This window comes from Phoenix dactylifera, unplaced genomic scaffold, assembly GCF_009389715.1.
Source record: "Phoenix dactylifera cultivar Barhee BC4 unplaced genomic scaffold, palm_55x_up_171113_PBpolish2nd_filt_p 000112F, whole genome shotgun sequence".
Lineage (NCBI taxonomy): Eukaryota > Viridiplantae > Streptophyta > Magnoliopsida > Arecales > Arecaceae > Phoenix > Phoenix dactylifera.
In genome coordinates this window covers 927,092-945,211 of record NW_024067684.1, presented here as the reverse complement: position 1 = coordinate 945,211, position 18,120 = coordinate 927,092, and the positions used below count along the sequence as shown (strand labels likewise).

General features: G+C 36.7%; 2 protein-coding genes across 2 annotated transcripts; one reads left to right on the top strand and one right to left on the bottom strand.

The window, feature by feature from the left end:
* Positions 1-428: 428 nt before the first annotated feature.
* Positions 429-9,126, top strand: LOC103717994 (transcription factor TGAL5). Its single transcript, XM_039116581.1, has 12 exons — positions 429-769; positions 1,218-1,306; positions 1,620-1,693; positions 1,818-2,018; positions 2,840-2,893; positions 3,316-3,375; positions 3,467-3,544; positions 3,649-3,694; positions 3,807-4,078; positions 4,884-5,123; positions 6,283-6,425; positions 7,089-9,126. The coding sequence occupies exons 1-12, from the start codon at positions 633-635 to the stop codon at positions 7,177-7,179; spliced, it is 1,485 nt and encodes a 494-aa protein (XP_038972509.1). The 5' UTR covers positions 429-632; the 3' UTR covers positions 7,180-9,126.
* A 2,662-nt stretch (positions 9,127-11,788) lies between these two features.
* Positions 11,789-18,120, bottom strand: LOC103717993 (uncharacterized protein YnbD-like). The gene is given in 4 exon segments (XM_039116580.1): positions 11,789-12,046; positions 12,048-12,222; positions 16,760-17,337; positions 17,667-18,120. Coding segments are annotated over 3 exon segments (762 nt in total). The 5' UTR covers positions 17,298-17,337; positions 17,667-18,120; the 3' UTR covers positions 11,789-11,997.

Here is an 18,120-nt window from a genome sequence, read left to right as displayed (position 1 = left end):
AATGCTGGTTTTGTTAAGTACTTCATCTCAAGTGGCCCAACAAGGAGCCAATGAGAGAGCACAGTTGGTTACAAAAGAGTGGAGAGGGAGTCAGAGCAAGTCGCTTCCTGCCAAAGGCCCACCATCTCTCTTTCTCCCTCTCCCTCTCCCTCTTCCCGCATGCTTTTGAGAGTTGTCTGCAAGGACAAGATCTTCTCTGCTGTACTACGGATAAACTCCAGGGGTGATATTATTGCTAGAGACAAGAACACAAAAGTTTAACAAGAGCAATGGATAGAGACCCATGAATGGTCAAGGTCCATCAGATGATTCAGTGATATAGCTTCTAAAATCCATAGGCCATATTTGTAGAAAGTTATGGTCCTTCTCATATATCTGCCTCACATTTACACAGAAGGCTCCTGTTGTTCTCGAGAAAGCTAAATATAACATGGTATACTCCATAGCTCGTATCTCTCACTATCCTCCTTTCAGACTATGAAAACTCTCTCTCTCTCGCTCCCTCTGTCTGATGGTTTTGTCGTTCTTACCTCTGTTGGCCACTGCAGAAAGGAAGAAGCATGGATGAAGGGCTGTTGGAGAACACGAAGTTGAAGGATTAAATTATGGACCATCGCTGAAGCAAGTCAGGCATGGTGCAAGGGGGAGAAGAGCCCGGGATGATGGGAAATCATAGAGTTGGTGAAACCAGCCTTTCTAATTCCGGACCTTCAAATCAGGCTCCAACTTATGGAATCCATGGCACCAAGGCTGCTGCCGCCAATTTCTTGTACAGTTCCTCAATTCTATTCTTCATGAGCATATAAGTCTAGAAAGAAAAAAATATTACGTCTCAAGTCCTTTATGAGATTTTATGCACTGATTCTAGATCACTACATGAATTTGTTCTTTTTTAGTGACTGTTTTTAAATGGGTTTAGCACATCTTTCCTCCTGTCTCATATCCTATTTTTCTAATTCTTCAGTGGGCTCCTTATTTGTGCTATCTACTGCTTTTAACCTTCCTTTTACCTTTATAACGACCAATATGCTATATCCTCAGCCTTTAGTTGGATTACTCAACTTCCCATTAAACTCATAAAGTTTTTGCCTAATCCATGAACTGGTTCCTCTTTAATTCACCTCCAGCTTAACCCTCCTCTTCTTTCTTCTCCTCCTACTTATCTAATATCAAACTAGAAAACTGCTCGCTAAAATGGATTTTGGTTGCTTGATCAGTGATCATGGGCGAACTGGTTACTTTGGGGAGCTGGAAGAGGCTCTCATGCAGGGAGTTGATGGCATTAGAAGCGACGGAGGTGGAAAGGGTAGGCCTTTCTGTGTTCTTCCCTTCTTTGGTGACCTTGTTCATCTCGCACACGGATTACACCATAACAGGCTCTGCCTTTTTCCACCATAGCGATAAAATGAAGCTGGAGAACTTAAAATGGTGTGACCCCCCATACTCGGAACCCCACCAACCCAAACTTTATGTTAAGTGTTGTTTTGTTTAACTTTCCTGCATCCCTTGCATAGGGAAAGAATAAGTTCCATGCTGGAAAACTGAGTCACTGACACCTTGGCCTTTATTTCTTTCTGATACTTGGAGCTCTCACCATCCTGCACTCACTCTGTGTACAGATTATTTCACAACGAGACTCCCCACACTTGAGATCTTCCCCTCCTGGCCAATGAGATTCCAGCAGAACCCCAGAGTAAGGTCTTTCCCTTTGACTTGGTTTTTTGGCATAGAATAGTAGAATTATAAAAAGGGGAGGGTGGGGATGCGTTGCTTCCCCCATTCAGGCTTTATGGTGCCTTGTTGTTTATTGCCAACAGGGGAATTCACAGTCAGCAGGGAGCACTGATTCAGGCTCAGCTCAGGTCACAATATCTCAGCTGGAATCAGAGTCTCCAGTTAGCAGGAAGGCCTTCTCAGAGAAGTCAGCTGAGCAGCAGCAGCAGCAGCAAGGGATGATGGCTAGTGATGCCTCCAGGGCAGGAGCAGCACCAAATTATCAGCATGGAGCCCAAGAGAAGGTACTGTTTAATTGTTCTCTTCCACTTTATTGTTACTGATCCAAATCCCAAGAACTTATACAAGAAAAAGTTGGGGCGATTTAGGTCTCCCCAAGCCCAAGAACTCAGCTCCCAAATCTCAAGACCCAGAACCACACCATATGCCTGGCCAGAAACCAACAAATCCACCAACAGTCTATTGTCCACACAGATCCCAAGGAAGGAGAGAGAGGGAGGGAGAGAGAGAACAGCCAGTGATGTGTCAGCTACGATCTTTGGCCTTCTTAGATTAGACCTTTGATACTCAGCAGCTCGAAAGACTATGCATGAGTTCTGACATGGCCTGGTTCACGGTTTCTACTGTTTCATTTGTTTTTTACCTCCTCACAGAATCATAAGTTTCACTGCCCAATGCCAATTATGGAGGTTCTATTTTTTAAAAACTATGGGTAATAATGATGAAGCTGGTGACGGTTTTATTAGATATACAGTCTATCAACTGCTGTCCTTATGATCTTTTTTTTTTAAGCTGGCTTTGCGAGTTCCTCCTTGTTCACCAAAGAGTCATGATCTGAGCTACCCCACACACACACACACACAGAGCTCAAAAGGAAGGATGTAGAGCATCCACCTCCACCGAAAACATGCTATTATTCTTGTTCTGCTGGACTAGAAACTTGCAGTCACTGTGGACACATGCCAATCCCTTTGCAACTTTTTGTAACTTGATGCCCCTCCACTGTTACGTTCTTTTCTATTCTTCCATCAGATTTTGTGAATATTGGAGGATATGTCTTTTGACTTCTTTTTTAAACTACCAGTTGTTATATTTTATGTCACAGAAGAGGATGGGTGGTTCAACTACAGGGAAAGATACCAAGATGCTTGATGCTAAGGTTCTCTCTCTCTCTCTCTCTCTCTTTCTTCATCTCCCACTGTGTATGTGGTCATGCATGTATGTCTGCATGCATTGCATGGATCTACATGGGATCAGATCGTTCCTCTTATGATTGAACCAAAAAGAAATTAAAAAAACTTGAACAAAGAACTCACGCCTTTGACATCTGTCCACATCCAACAGCAAATGCGACTTTTAGAAATGAATTCAGGTAGAGCTCCTAGATACTTGATTCAAACAGCTGTCACTCATCGAAACCCTTGGAACAAAATATTCATTCTATTGCACTAGGACCTAATCCTTAGCTGCATGGCTGCATGTAGGGTCCTTATATCCATCTATGAATGAGAAATTAGGATATAGCTAATATCCATCATTTTCTTTGCCATTTCCTCTTTTTTTATTCCCACAACTTTTTAGACCTTGAGGCGCTTAGCTCAAAATAGAGAAGCAGCAAGGAAGAGCCGACTAAGAAAAAAGGTGAGTCTGATAAAATTTTTTGCTATAACCTGTTGAAAGCTTTAGAGAAATGGTTTGGACCGATGTACGACCCCTCCCTTCTTTTCAACAGGCATATGTGCAGCAGCTAGAGTCTAGCAGAATTAGGCTTCAGCAATTGGAACAAGAACTCCAGAGAGCAAGATCACAGGTAGTAAAAGCACTGTTATTTTTGTTCTTCCATAAATCTATAGCTTCTTCTTAGTTTTCTATCTGAAACATATATTGAATCCACTTCCATTGGTTGGTGTTTAGGGTCTGTTCTTGGGAGGAGGCAGTGCAAGTGGAGATCTCAGCTCTGGTAACAAGCAAATTCCCCTTCCTCCTCTGGCTTTTGGACACTGGCATTGGAAACACAAGATTACTTTCCTTTCCTTCAACCCTTCCTGTTGATAAAAATAGATGTGTTGCAGGTGCAGCAATGTTCGACATGGAGTACGCCCGATGGTTGGATGATAACAGCAAGCATATGTCTGAGCTCCGAGGTGGATTGCAGGCTCACCTGCCGGACGGCAATCTTGCCGTCATCGTCGACGAGTGCATTGCTCACTACGACGAGCTCTTCCGGTTGAAAGGCGTCGCAGCAAAATCCGACGTCTTCCACCTCTTGACCGGCATGTGGGCAACACCTGCAGAACGGTGTTTCCTGTGGATGGGTGGATTCAAACCCTCCGAGCTTCTCAAGGTCTGCAACCTCATCCTCTTCTTTCTTAATTTTCCTCAAATTTCTCAATGCCAGCAACCTGTTTCATCTTCAATTGGACACCCATCACTTTGTGTCTTCCAGTTATCTGATCTTTCTGCGAGTCATCTGTGAATCAGTTTTCGATGGGCAGCTCACTGGTTAACGCAGCAGACAGCCAAAAATATTGCAGCTCAAAATTCAGTACTTGAGCTATAATTGGTAATGTATTAACCGGTCGACTAGTTATATCTCCTTGTTATGGCTAGGACATAAGTGTGGATACATTGCGAGGCACGGCGAGTCCACTTCGAGGGATTAGAGATATTTTAACTCAAGTTTTGCCATCTCCGTACTGAACTGTATACCGGTGCCGTACCTTCCGTATTGGATACCGGTACCGAACCAGTATGGTATAAGATGTTCCATGCTGTTTGCTTTGGACCGGTAAGATTACCTTACTTTAACTAATGCAACAAAATCGACCCGGTGGTGCACGACGACATACAAATTTTTGCATTGTAGCTGCTCCGTCATCCCCGACAGATGCATTGTATTGAGCAATTTGCTAGTAGGAGCGGCATGTATTAGAGTAGCACTCAGATGTAACTAATTTTATCAAAAAACTAGAGCTGATTTAGTCCTGGTTCCATTGCATTATCTTCAATTACCAGCAGTTAAATATGTTCATTTTATTCTTTCTACTTGAATTTAGTGTCCAATAGAGGATAAATATTATTTTTCACTAGAACATAACAGGATAATAATGACTCGTTTAACCTGTTTAATTGTCGATGAATTTGATCAGATACTGATGCCTCAGCTGGACCCATTGACGGAGCAGCAACTAATGGGGATATGCAACCTTCAGCAATCATCGCAGCAGGCAGAGGAAGCCCTTTCGCAGGGTCTCGAGCAGCTCCACCAGTCCTTGGCGGACACAGTTGCAGGTGGATCTCTCAGCGACGGTGCCGACATCACAAATTACATGGGTCACATGGCCATTGCATTAGGAAAGCTTGCCAACCTTGAAGGATTCATCCAGCAGGTCTTTTTTTTTTCTTCCTCTCCCTTTTCATGCAGTCCTCATATCATGCATGATTTTGATACTATAAGATGCATGGCATGGCTTGATGGTTGGCCCACAAATAGTAGTTTATGATCAACAAGATTAATTATTATGAAGTCCAGCATAATTCTAGAAATTTTGCAAGGTTTTGATGAAAGCTAAGTTTATTAATATATTTTGGAAACATTGGGTGGTGATGCATTCAGTCATCTTGAGGATTGATAGTTTGATACTTTCCTAACAGTCAGATCATGTACAAGTACTTGGAGGCCTAGTTCTCTCAATTCTTCTCTTTCCATCTAATCAATGAGCCTAATAAAGATCATGATCTTTTAAAAATGTCTTTGAGGAGCCTGAATCTTTCTGCTGGTGGCATTGCTGTAATAAGTTGACAAGGAAGCCATAGAAAAAGGTAGGAAGAGTATCCTTAACCCCACACCTCACAATCTGGATAAAGTCAAGGAAGAATATTTGATTTGTTTTTTTTTCACTTAAGGGGGTCCCTGCATCTATTATATATTCCTTTGTCCTTTCTTCTGCTAATGCTAACCTTTCCCTCCTTTATCCTTTAGTGTTTTTTGGGTACTTCCAACAGACACAAGCATCAAAGCTATTTGGTTCATTTAATATCTTTTTATGCCTTAGAAAAGTAGTAAGGGTTGCAATCCATGAATTGTAGCAAGAAAAGGACACCAATTACCTAACCCTCATATCCATGGATAAGACCAGTAATCTATAATTACACACCAATACATTTTGTGTTTTTCATTGATATCTGATTATAGTTTTTCTGAAACTTTTATAACTTTTGTTAACTAGATATTTTAGGATGGGTACATGTCACTAGAGAATTTCGCTCTTACAAAAACATAAAAAGACTTTGTCAGTCGAAGATACAAACTGAAAGTAAACAAGAAAAAACCTGCATAAATACCAGAAAAATAACTGATTCTAGGTTATTTAACACATTATCAGATTCTAACTCTTTTTTCCCCCCTCCGTGCTAATAAGTAATTTTGCCTTGCAATCATGGTCTATTTCTATTATACATTGATAGAACATATACTTAAAAATGCAATTTGCGCTTCAAAAAATTATCTTCATAATATCAGATTTATTTACATTGATTCATCAATAGGCGGACAATTTGAGACAACAGACCATACACCAGATGCGCCGGATCTTAACAATTCGACAAGCAGCAAGATGTTTTCTAGCAATTGGAGAGTATTATAGCCGCCTGCGTGCTCTCAGCTCCTTCTGGTCTTCTCGCCCTCAAGAGTAAGCTTGCCTCACATCTCTCTCACTATCTTCATTGCAAGATCTCGTACGGCAACTAGTATGTCGGCCGAGGGATGGTAATAAGATGCAAGTACCCCAAGATAATTTGATAGGTGTTGTCAACTATGCTATAGCCCAATTGTGATAACCCCTTCTCTCAATGGAGGAGGTTCTGAGAACAAAAATTGAGAGATGTTTGTTTCCCAAGAATTAGACACAAATCTACTGGCTGGGTTTCCCTCCTTTTGCTGGGGAAGGATCAAATAGATAAAGAAGTTGCATATGACTTTCTTCTATAAATTAAGAAAAGACTTGGTGCTATAATTCACCTACTTGATGAACCAGAGTGAACCACTGCCCTCACCAACAGATACAGAAGGCTGAAGAAAGACTCTCCCATGATTCACATGTTCACTTCGAATTCACTTAACAAAGTATGGTTTAATCAAACGGTCTTCACTAGTACTACCATGATAGTGTTCTTATGTCTATACGAAACCTTTTCGATCGACAGGTGAATCTAGCTTTTGCAATGACTCTTACCTTATAGTTTGTTTGTACTGGATACATGCAATCTAATTAGGATGCTCTATTTTATTATTCCCTTGTTCATCTTGGCATGATAATTTTAACTTAGCTATCGTATGTGCCTTTGCATAACAGGAACTTGATCCCGAACGAGAGTGTTTGCCCTACGACGACAGACCTGCAAATAGTTCATCATCCGATTCACCATCATTTTTCTGCCTTCTGACTGATTCATTGAGAAGATGGTAGAGTTGTCCAAATCCAGTGTTATAAAACTCCTGCCTACCTTTATTTGGAGAAAGTGAGAGTGGGTTTATCCAACCATTCAAAGAGGTCCCTAGTCATGTGGCTCATGAGGAGGATGAAGGGTTTTAGGAGCAAAGAGAGAAAAACGAAGACAAAAAAGTAGGCAGGAAAGACATGACATGGAGTATAATATTACTAATGTGTATAATATAAACATATATATATATATATATATATATATATATATATATATGGTTCAGTATGAAATATTCTGCATTATATTATTTACAAGTTGCATTGGATAAGGACAAGTTAGAACGGTTGAGTTCAATTGATGCGCCTTTATGTAGGTGTAGTTGCAACGAATTCCCCTACTTTCTGAAATGGAAAATGCTTTATAGACCCCTTAGTTTTTGACAAATTATGAGGGGTAAAATAGGTAATAAAACTCTTTATGAACTTTCTACACTTATATGGTGTACAACAAATCTCCTTTGGCACTCATTCTAGGTATACTGAGTGGTAAGCCAAATAGTAATTTTAAAATTTACAAATATACTTTTTTTTTTCCTTAGTGCCATGGTTTTAAATAACAGTATTATAATCACTGTAGAAATTGTTATAATAGTTTTGGCAACCTTATTTATGTTAATGAGGTTGATGATATGAAAAATATAAAGGTTATTATTCTTTTTCGAGTAAAATGGATGCATTATCCAATCTCTGAGGAAATACAACCGCTAGATTCAGTATATATAATATCTAAAAGCTGGGTTAGAGCTATCGATCTAGAGTTCCATAATATTATCCCTGTATGATTAGGGACATATGTCACAACTCAGTCATTTGCTTCTAGGAAAATATGTGTTGTTTCAAACGAATGAAAAGAGGCAATCAAACACTAGCAGTCTTGTATCAAAGGATGAGACTGAGATTTTAAAGATTGCGAGGCTGATAACCATCTAATCACTATTGAGGAATCTCCCTGCGAAGCTCTCAAGATATCGATGGAATGTGTCAAATTGCATGCAATTCAGTTGTTGCAACTTCGGCATCAAAGATTCTAACTCTATCTGCAGCTATGAAAAGACCTGTAGAACTTCTGATAACAAAACCCGAACAACTATAAGCACCTCTATTCTGGATGCCGGCATCAAAGTTAATCTTATTTTTAGCATACCCTTAAATTTTCATTTATGATGGACCATTATAACACAAATAATGAATGCTATCTTTCTTATATATTCCTTTCAACAACATAATATGGTTTTACATTTCAATTTTTCTCTCAAATTTCCTCCAAAAGTGAATGTATAGTTCATCTAATAAAACATGAACAAAATAATACCATTATTATCCATTATTTTCTATTAACATATTATTATAATAGCTGTTATTTCAATCATTGTTTTAATATAAACATTCAGATAATTACTTTAAGATAAATAACATAATTATAACTGTTACAACAGTCAATAACAGGTTCAGTGGGGCTCATAATAATGTGATTACACACTATTAAAAACTATCCTCAATGCAATAAGGTAGTTGCTTGATTTAGGTGTTGCCACATGGTATTCATCTATATATATATATATATATAGTACATGAATTCTTGCATAATTATGTGATTGGCATTTTAAAATACCTAAAAATTAATAAAAATTATAAGCATAAATAAATTAAGTAAAAATACAAATAATTTAAAAAATGAAAAAAAAGAAGCAACTGTTATGCATGAATTACAACTAAATTTAAAAAATGTCTATTTTTTTTTTGCCGGAAGAAAGGAAAGAGAGGGGTGAGGAGGATCTCACCCGCGTAGCAACCCTCACTGAGCCCCCTTTCCGCCGAAGAATATTCAATATGGGCGGACAAGTTTTACTCATACCCTCTCCACCCGCAGGGGAGCCCCACTAACGTGGCAGCCCCTTCCACGTGTGAGTACATCATACCAGCACCACCTAAGTACCGGCAGACCAGATGGCGACTCCACTGGGCAAACCAGATGGGGGGCATCCGGTCTTCGCATTTAATCGACGCCCGCACGTTTCGAATCTGGGCCACTCCGATGGAATCTGAGCTCCATTCCAACCGTGCTACCACCACGGTGGTAAAAAAAAAATGTCTATTCAACAAAAAGTTTGAAGTAGCCAATAACTACTAATCTTCATAAAGACAGCAAGTCATACTTGTTCTTCAAAAAATAATTTATTTATTAGATAAAAGGCAATCATCACCTCAATGCTATATGAGTGCGTCCCAGTTTCAAGCGGACAAATGCAAGCGTATGCCCCCCCCCCCCCCCCTTTTTTTTTTTTTTGCTTAAGAAGCGTATGCCCCCTTCGCTGCATCCAGAGATAAAGCAAAAAAAAAAAAGGGCCGCATCCCCAGATGCAGACCCTAACATAGTCTTCAAGGGTACAATAACCTCTCGTTCTATCAACAAATCATAGGTTAATAATATTACAATTATTATAATAACAAAACAATTATTATAATAATAAAATATTATTACAATATCACCATTCTTATTATAATAATATATTATGTTATATTATATTTTATCTTATAATATAACATAATTTTATAAGATAACATATAATATATATATATGAATATATTATATTATATTAATATAATAATATTATAATAATTATATAGATGATAATATGATAGTGATATAATAATATCAAGGGAGGTGATCTTACTCCGCCAATCACATTCTATATTAAGCTTTCCGAATGCATGAATTACATATGCAGTTTCTAGATGCAAGCAAACCAGGACACTTGCAAATACAAATGCATTATTCTAGTTATAGTTGCATATAGAATTGGAGGTACCTAGAAATACAAACAACCAAGTAACTCCTTCATTAAGTTTGATCTGGCTAGCTAGATGACCAATGTACGAGATATGCATACATACATACATACATATATATGTATGTATGTATGTATATGTATATGTATATCCCTGTGGGGAACAGAGACCCATGAACTGAATTAGGGTAAGTGGCAGAAGTCAAATACACCTTGCTAACTATTTACCCATAGTGAAAGATCTATCTCGGCTCCAAAAAATTTTCAGTTTTGTATATTTCTCTTCATTAAGAAGGCAACAAGCGCCATAATAAAGTTTGGCAGAAATACAGAAAGGGGGAGCAGCTGTTGAAGCATAAGAGTAGTGATGGCAGCAGCTGCTGCAGCAGAATATTGCAAATATCTCATTCCAATTGTAGAGTTGTTTCCACAAAACTTCAAAAGAGAAAACAAGTTGATTTGGCTTTTTTCAATCGTAGATATAATTGTGAGGGTAGTATAAACAGTGAGAGGTTGGTTCTGAACAACCATTTGGTCTTTGTCTCAAAAGGTTTCTTATTTTATATTACCAGGTCCAATCTTCCTGCAGCAATGGACAAATAGAATGACCACCACTGCCGACACAGTATCCACAGTTGCAACACAGAATACGTTATTAGCAACCAAGCAAAAGTTGATAATTATAAAGAACAAGATTTTAAATTCTAATAAGATGGGATGCATTCTGCCCGTCCTATCCTATTCCTGTGAGAAAATAGGACTAGGATGGAGTTGGGATTCCAAAACCCATCCACATGAGGAGAAAAGAAGAAAAAGAAAAGAAAGAAAGGAAGAAAAAAATTAAGAAAAGAAAAAGAAAAAAAGGAAGGGAGAAGAGAGGAGAAGAAAAGAAGGAAAAAAGAAAGAAAGGAAAGGACAAGAAAAAGAAAGAAAAAGAAAAATGAATGAAAGAAAGTAGAAGAAAAAGAAAGGAAGAAAAAAAATACAAAAAGGAAGGAAGGAAAGGAGAGAGATGTGGAGGGTACTGAGGCACCGGATTGAGACTGCCACAAGGATGGGATAGGACAGCAGGCATCTTTAAAACTTTGATAAAGAAACCATCTATATTTTAGTAACTGAAGAGATGCATTTGAATTACATAATTCTCCAGTGGTGGGAATGTACAATTAGGATGTGGATTATTGGTTTTTACATCTGTGTAATACAGTCAAAAATGGGAAAAATATGGAAAGAAATCTGTGAACATACATAGACAATGGAAGAGAATCTCTTGGGAGTGGGTGAATAAGTCCACACCCCACTACAAACAGATCTGAACTAGCATTTGAAAGATTTATTACACCTAATCTACATGAAGCTGAAAGAACTAATATAAAAAGATCGAGGCTAAAAGAGTGGGGACAAAAAATAAAAATAAAAATGAACCCTATGCTGTCATGACCATTCAATATAATGAGGCCTGCTGGTTCATATCCTTTGTATATAATAATTTTCTATGAACAGTTTATCTCTAGAAAGATTCTTTCAACATTCACGAGAAAATTTTATGAAGCACTCATGCAATCATCATTGTCCTTGCTGCAATGTGTCGATGAGTATAGCAGGCAAAGCCAAGATACACAATGATGTATTAAAATAAGCACAATTAGGGTCAGCCAATGATTCTATTAACACAGCATAAGTTTGTCTATCTTCGATAGCAAACAGCATGACATAAGCTTTTAGAAGCTTCCATAAGATTTGTTATGAAGTAGAAAACTTCTGGAATGTCCACAGTTTAAACTTTCATTCCCAGTAATAATTGATGGATGCGCAGATAAGGAAAAAAAGGAATATGCTAAATTAATCGAGCATCAAAATATATAAGGAAGAACAATAATTTGAGGGTTTCTCTCATTGTATTCAATCTGTGAATTATATATAAATGCTAAAATACTGATGTTGGGAAGCCCTGTATTGCAAGCTTGAGTTCATTATTCTCTAGAATAATCAGAAAGAATGACAGAACTCACTTCCAATTCTCTGTCTTTTTGATGATATCCGATGTTTTGACCATTCTTCCAAGCTTCTGCGATGAAGAGCATTCAATCGGATAAAAGGACGCTTTTCTCGAATCATCTTTTCAGCACTTTTCCAATCCTCAGCCAAATCAAAAGCAACTAGAAGCGCACAGATGATGCATACACTCCTCCCATGGCCTGTTGCATGTTCAATGGTCCATCAGCTTATAATGACAAAAATTGAAATCTATTAATGGTTTCTCAGCACATTTCAGTGGCCATACTGATACATCAGTTATTAAATTGACACACAGCAATTGCGTCAGATGGTGCCCCCAGTAAGATAAAAAAAAACAAAACTACTATATCCGGTGCATTACTGTATTAAAATATTACAAAGTATCATCATCTTCTAGCACTTTGTTAAAAGATCAATGGAAACACTTATTTTTTCATTAAACTACTAAATGACGCATTGTTTTCATCCATCAATGCCCTCTCTAAATTCATCAAAGGTTGATTGTGAAGGGAAAAAAATAAATGATCAATTATGTAACTGTATACTTGAACACCATAATTTGACAAGCTCATGATTAAACATATTGCGAAAATAAAATCAACTAATCATTAGAACAGAAAACCTCAATATGTATAGAGTTTAGTCAACTTAATTCTTCAACAAAATGAGGAAACAGAAAATAACGACTGCACCTCATGAAGTGGGTTTACAACGACAGAAATGTGTCCAAAAAAGTCAATGATGTTTTTTGTAAAACGGAGTCAACTATGACTATAGGTTTCATTGCATAATGAAGTACAGAAGGCTTATACATTTTTGTGATAATTGCATATAAATAAATTTGTATATCTATCGTTCAAAACATAAATTTGTATATCTATAATAGCTAGGTAGCTGAAAAAACATGCAAGATGAGCAGTAGTATATAGGCATGCGAATACAGTTAAAAATGTAATCAAGACCTCATTTTTATCTTCATGTGGGTAAGATTCCACGCTTCTAAATATTAAAAAAAATTAGATTCATCACAGCAAAAAAAAAAAAAAAAATCATATTATATCCACGAGTTAGAGCAAATATGAAAAAAAAAATCATATTACATCCACGAGTTAGAGCAAATATGAAGCTGAGGCACCACCGTAGTAAATTTGACTTATAAACAAGAAACAGATATGACATAAATTTGCTGTAAATTTTCTAATATGAAGAATGCTTCTGAAACATTTACTAAATGTCTGCACATAGTGTTGAAATCTTAAGAATCAAATTATATCATTTCCTTAATAGGAAACCAGGTTAACAAACTTCACTTTGCTTATTGATAATGAAGTTGCTTTATTTATAAAATAAGAAATAGAATATGGAAATAATGAGCAAATATTGGAGTTCTTTGTAGTTAAGAACAGGTAACTGAACGATAGGACAAGAGAATTTATACAAACACAGGTACATCTTGAAAAATATATTTTACTAATATTTAGGATGAATATATTTTTCTTAGCATAGTAAACATGTATAGAAGTATAAGATCATCTAAAAGACAAACTATATATTGCTTAAAGACTTAAAGTGACACACAACAATATATTGTCAAACACATGTATTTTATCAGAAAATATTGGACCATGAGATCTTCCAAAAGAGTATGTGTTTGATTGCTTACCAATATATGGTTATTAATGATCCCTTTTTGAAACATGTTTTGATTAGATAAATCCTATTCATTTTTAAAAGGTTTCAGTTAGCAATTGGAACAGAAATACTGCTTTGGATAGAGAATATGTGATCAAAAAGTAGATAGGATGATAATCTGCTTAAGTAGTTGAAATGAGCCAGTTGGTAGCAGGTTCCACAATGAGAGCATATCTTAAACTATGGTTTGGCATCTACAATGTCATGATAGTCTTGCACAAAGAATAATACCTCCTAAGAGTACAAGAAGAATTGAAACCAAGGCATCTCAACATTTCCACTTCTTTTGTACACTAACTTTACACAAATAAAGGACATGTTGGGAAAGCCACAATATAGAGAACCCAGAGTCATGTAATAATTTATTTAAGATGAAAATTCAGGCCATGATAGGATACTTGGGTAGTGGAACTCTTGAAGGGAAAATATAACTAAAGGGACAGGATTTTCATTTTAATTTATTTATAAAACTTGCAACCATGCTCTCCTAGGAGAATTGCCCATTTCTCACAGTCAACTAAGATTTGTATACCCCATTGCAAAAGGCTTTAGAAGCTGGCTACACATGGCTGAGGGTTTTGCAGCTTTATATAGAAGACAAACAGGTGTTTGCCATCGCTGCTCTTTTGAGAAGATTGAAAGAAACAATTTAAAATTGAAGAGTATAACAAAGAACAACAGCCACTTTAAGAGAAGATTAGGACTATGCCAGAACATATCACAAAAGAGAAAAGTAACTTAAAGCCCTCTGTGTGGTTGTCTTGAAACAATAATATTCCCTACTACAACTGAAGACAATAAAATGGCTTCTGACTACAACCAAAGACATTTTGGATATAAAGTTATGCCAGACACTTTTGGCATTTAGATTTAGCTTCTAAAGCCCTTTCCAAATTTCTTGAGACCAACTCAGTTAACAGTCATGGAGCCAACAGGCATCTATTTTCTTTATACATGTATATACATAGAGTGAGAAAATATAAAGTCATGGTTGGAAACCTAGAGAATTGATGGAGATTTCATGGATCAAGAATAGATAACAAAATAAGAAACAATTTGGGAGAGTGCTAATGAAGTTCAAGGGTGAACTGGTAAGAGTTTTGAAATCCCTACACATGGTGGTTGTTTCTGAAGCTTATTCCATACAGTTGCTTATCACAGAATTTGATTGTTGCAACATGAACACTATTTGTTTAGGTAAATATACAAACAAAAAGTAAAGTAATCATTGCCAGGAACTTTGCATGTTCACTGCAAAATACAGATTAAAAGAAATAACATATACGTTAAAAAATACTAAATGTTATGCAAAGTACATGAATCATAATATAAAGATCCCTGCAAATCACAAAGTGTGTCAAACCTTATAGATCTAAGCCATTAACACCACCTGTGCTCATCATATAATATGACCATGTTATATAAAGGTCGATGGCATTGTGCAATATGATATGCTAGAATAACTTGCATGAAAGGGATAGAGAAAAGAAATAGAAAGTCCAATTTAAATAGATACAAATGCCAGCTTGGAGCACAACAAAAATCCAGCATCCCAACAAGTTACTCATGTCTATCTCTCTCTCTCGCCCCCGGCCCAGAACAACAAAAATCCAGCATCCCAACAAGTTACTCATGTCCCCCCCCCCCAAAACAAGCTATATCCATGTCTTCAATATAGTGTTATCCTAACCAACAAGCAGTACCCCCCTAAAAAATTCAGTCTTATGGATCAAACTAGGATTATCATAGTTTGAAAATGTGTTACAATTGGCTCTCAACTTGATCTTAACCCTCCAAAAGTCATGCTGAATTACCTAATAAAGGCTTACATTGAAATACTTGGAGGGTCATAAGATCTTTCCTATTTCTTATACAATATTGGCTCAGGAAATTGGGGCCAAGATCCCCCTCAACTTGAAAAGAATCATAAATAAGGTCAAAAAAGGAGAGGTTTGATATAGGAAAAACTGCCTTCATCAATAATTTATTTTACTTTTCTACTTCTGCGAAGTCATGTTTCAAAATAAAAAAAAGGTCAAAATTGAATGTGCATAATTAAAAACAACACAATACTGACATTCATCTAGAACAATCTTTTTGATGTGAAGTTCCATATCACTGATCACAGGAGTAAAGAAAGGTCTGCACATATGTTGCATGATTGCAGACATGCGTAGGTGCAACTAAGCAATTATGTGTGCCCGTGCTTGCTAGTACTTAGGATAAGAATGATATTTACCTTTGGATTTTGTAGCATATAAGAGGTACGAAAAAGCTAAAATTAAGAAAAAGAAAACCATAAGGCAAGTAACAAGGAAACTAATGTTTCAATCTTATCCTAAGAAGGCGCTTCCCAAAGATCCTACCATTATATCTAATAATGTTGTGTAAAATTTTTAGATCCTATAATCTACTATCTCATATCTAACAAATGAGGAAAACTTTGCTCCTTGCAAATAGGTATTATCTTGTCCGAAAGCATCATTGGACCATGAAAAGATCAATTATATGAGACATTATTCTCTTCTTAATCTGCTTGATTCTTTCTATCAAGAAGCATTTTGCCCCTCCTTGTACTACCTGAAAATTAAAGGAGTATGTATGATAGCCATATGTTTGATATTTCAGGTTTTGATCAATATTGTAAAGATAATATAAAATCAACTTCAATTGAAATATACAATATCAAAATGTCATCTGTTTACTTGTTTATGTAATTACATTTTTCCTTTACATTTTGAGGAAAATGCAGCATGTCTTTCACAAATATCATTCCAAAACCAATGGAATGAATGTCCAATTGGGAATTATTTATACAAGATAATGAATGCTAAATTTATAGCAAACAACAATCAAGCTTTCAGTGTATAAAGAAATTTAAACATGATAAGAGTAAGGAGTTGATGCATATCACATATATGTGTGTGTGTGCATGTGTGTGCGTGTGTGCATGCATATACATATGTGTGTGTGTATATACATATATATGTAATATAATATAATATAATACAAAAGAGAACTCACCGAATGCACAGTGGACAAATACAGGTTTCTTTAAAGCCCGCTTTCTGCATGCCCACCGAACTGCAGATTCAATTTGTGATGGCTGAGGGGCCCTTGTATCCCAAATACCAATGCACAGATATTCATTCTGTGAGAGCACGGAGCTTCTTGGTAATTCACATGTGCAATCAATTACTGCAGGCTCACCTGGGGGCACATGATCCAATGAAAATGGCCAGGCTCCAACATATAAACCTTCAGAAATCTTGCTATATGCTGGTTCCCTGCTCTTCAATCTCCTCAAGAACACAAATATCCGGGCAAAAGCCAGAAAAGGCCCAAATATGAGCATCGACCAAAGAGGGAAACTCCCATCAGAGTTCTTGCCCAAAAGCAGGGGAAGATTGACTGCTGGAAGGGATGCAATAGCAACTAAATAATCAACCAAAGAGGCATGTAGAAGGGGTATAAGAATCACTTTCACACCAGACTCTTTGAGGAAATAAAATGCCAACAGTGAAACAGTTGCCTTCACTCCCATTATTGCAGATATACCCATAATTTTCTTCTTCCAACAACAATTCTTTCCTACTTTCTACCTGAAATCAAACAAAACCAAAGAGCTAAACAGTTAGAAGACCTCAGAAAACAGAGTTCCACCGCCGCTGCTGTGATAATAACAACAATTCTAAATATCGATATTGGCTCCAAAGTTCAATAAAAAAGAAACAAATCCCAGTAATATTTGTTTAAGATTCTTCTCCTCTACAGATACTTAAAGAACATGGAATGATAATGAACCACGACTAGTTTAACATGAAGAATGTAACCAGCATAAACTATTAAACCAAGTTCCAACAAATTTCACTTTACAATTCTTTTCAACGAACATCACAAGAGAGAAAAAGCATAGAATGATTAAGCTAACCTTGCAGCATAGTCAGAAAATCAATCCTTCTGCACTTCCAGATATACATTTAAGTTGATATTAACAAACTCTATCTTTTTGGGCTACATACGGGAACTGTTAGTGACCACAGCAAGCAACTTTTGAATTAAAGAAAAAAAAAGGAACTGCCTTTCATTCCTGAAAGCATGTTCATTTATAGTTTCTCCAGTCCCGGATGAATAAAAATTGGAAAAAATAGCTTCTTTTCTTACGAAAATAGGGCAAATGACATTTGTTCATCGACAACACCATATCCATAACAACATCGAACAAAATAAAATCTATTCGAGTTCCTCCAAATATCTTTAATAAATCGAAACATGAAAAGTAAAGCCCCGTGAAAGCTGTTGAAGCGTGATAAAAATTGCTCCATAACCGCAAAAATAAAAAGGAAACTGCAGAAAGGAATTGAACTGAATAGGGTTTCCCTAGA

What these genes read in the sequence shown, in the direction of transcription:
- LOC103717994 (XM_039116581.1), top strand. Translation starts at nt 633, where the DNA reads ATGGTGCAAGGGGGAGAAGAGCCCGGGATGATGGGAAATCATAGAGTT. An exon ending in GATTCCAGCAGAACCCCAGA is followed by an intron (nt 1,694 to 1,817) that starts GTAAGGTCTTTC and finishes TATTGCCAACAG; the next exon opens with GGGAATTCACAGTCAGCAGG. An exon ending in TTGAAGGATTCATCCAGCAG is followed by an intron (nt 5,124 to 6,282) that starts GTCTTTTTTTTT and finishes ATTCATCAATAG; the next exon opens with GCGGACAATTTGAGACAACA.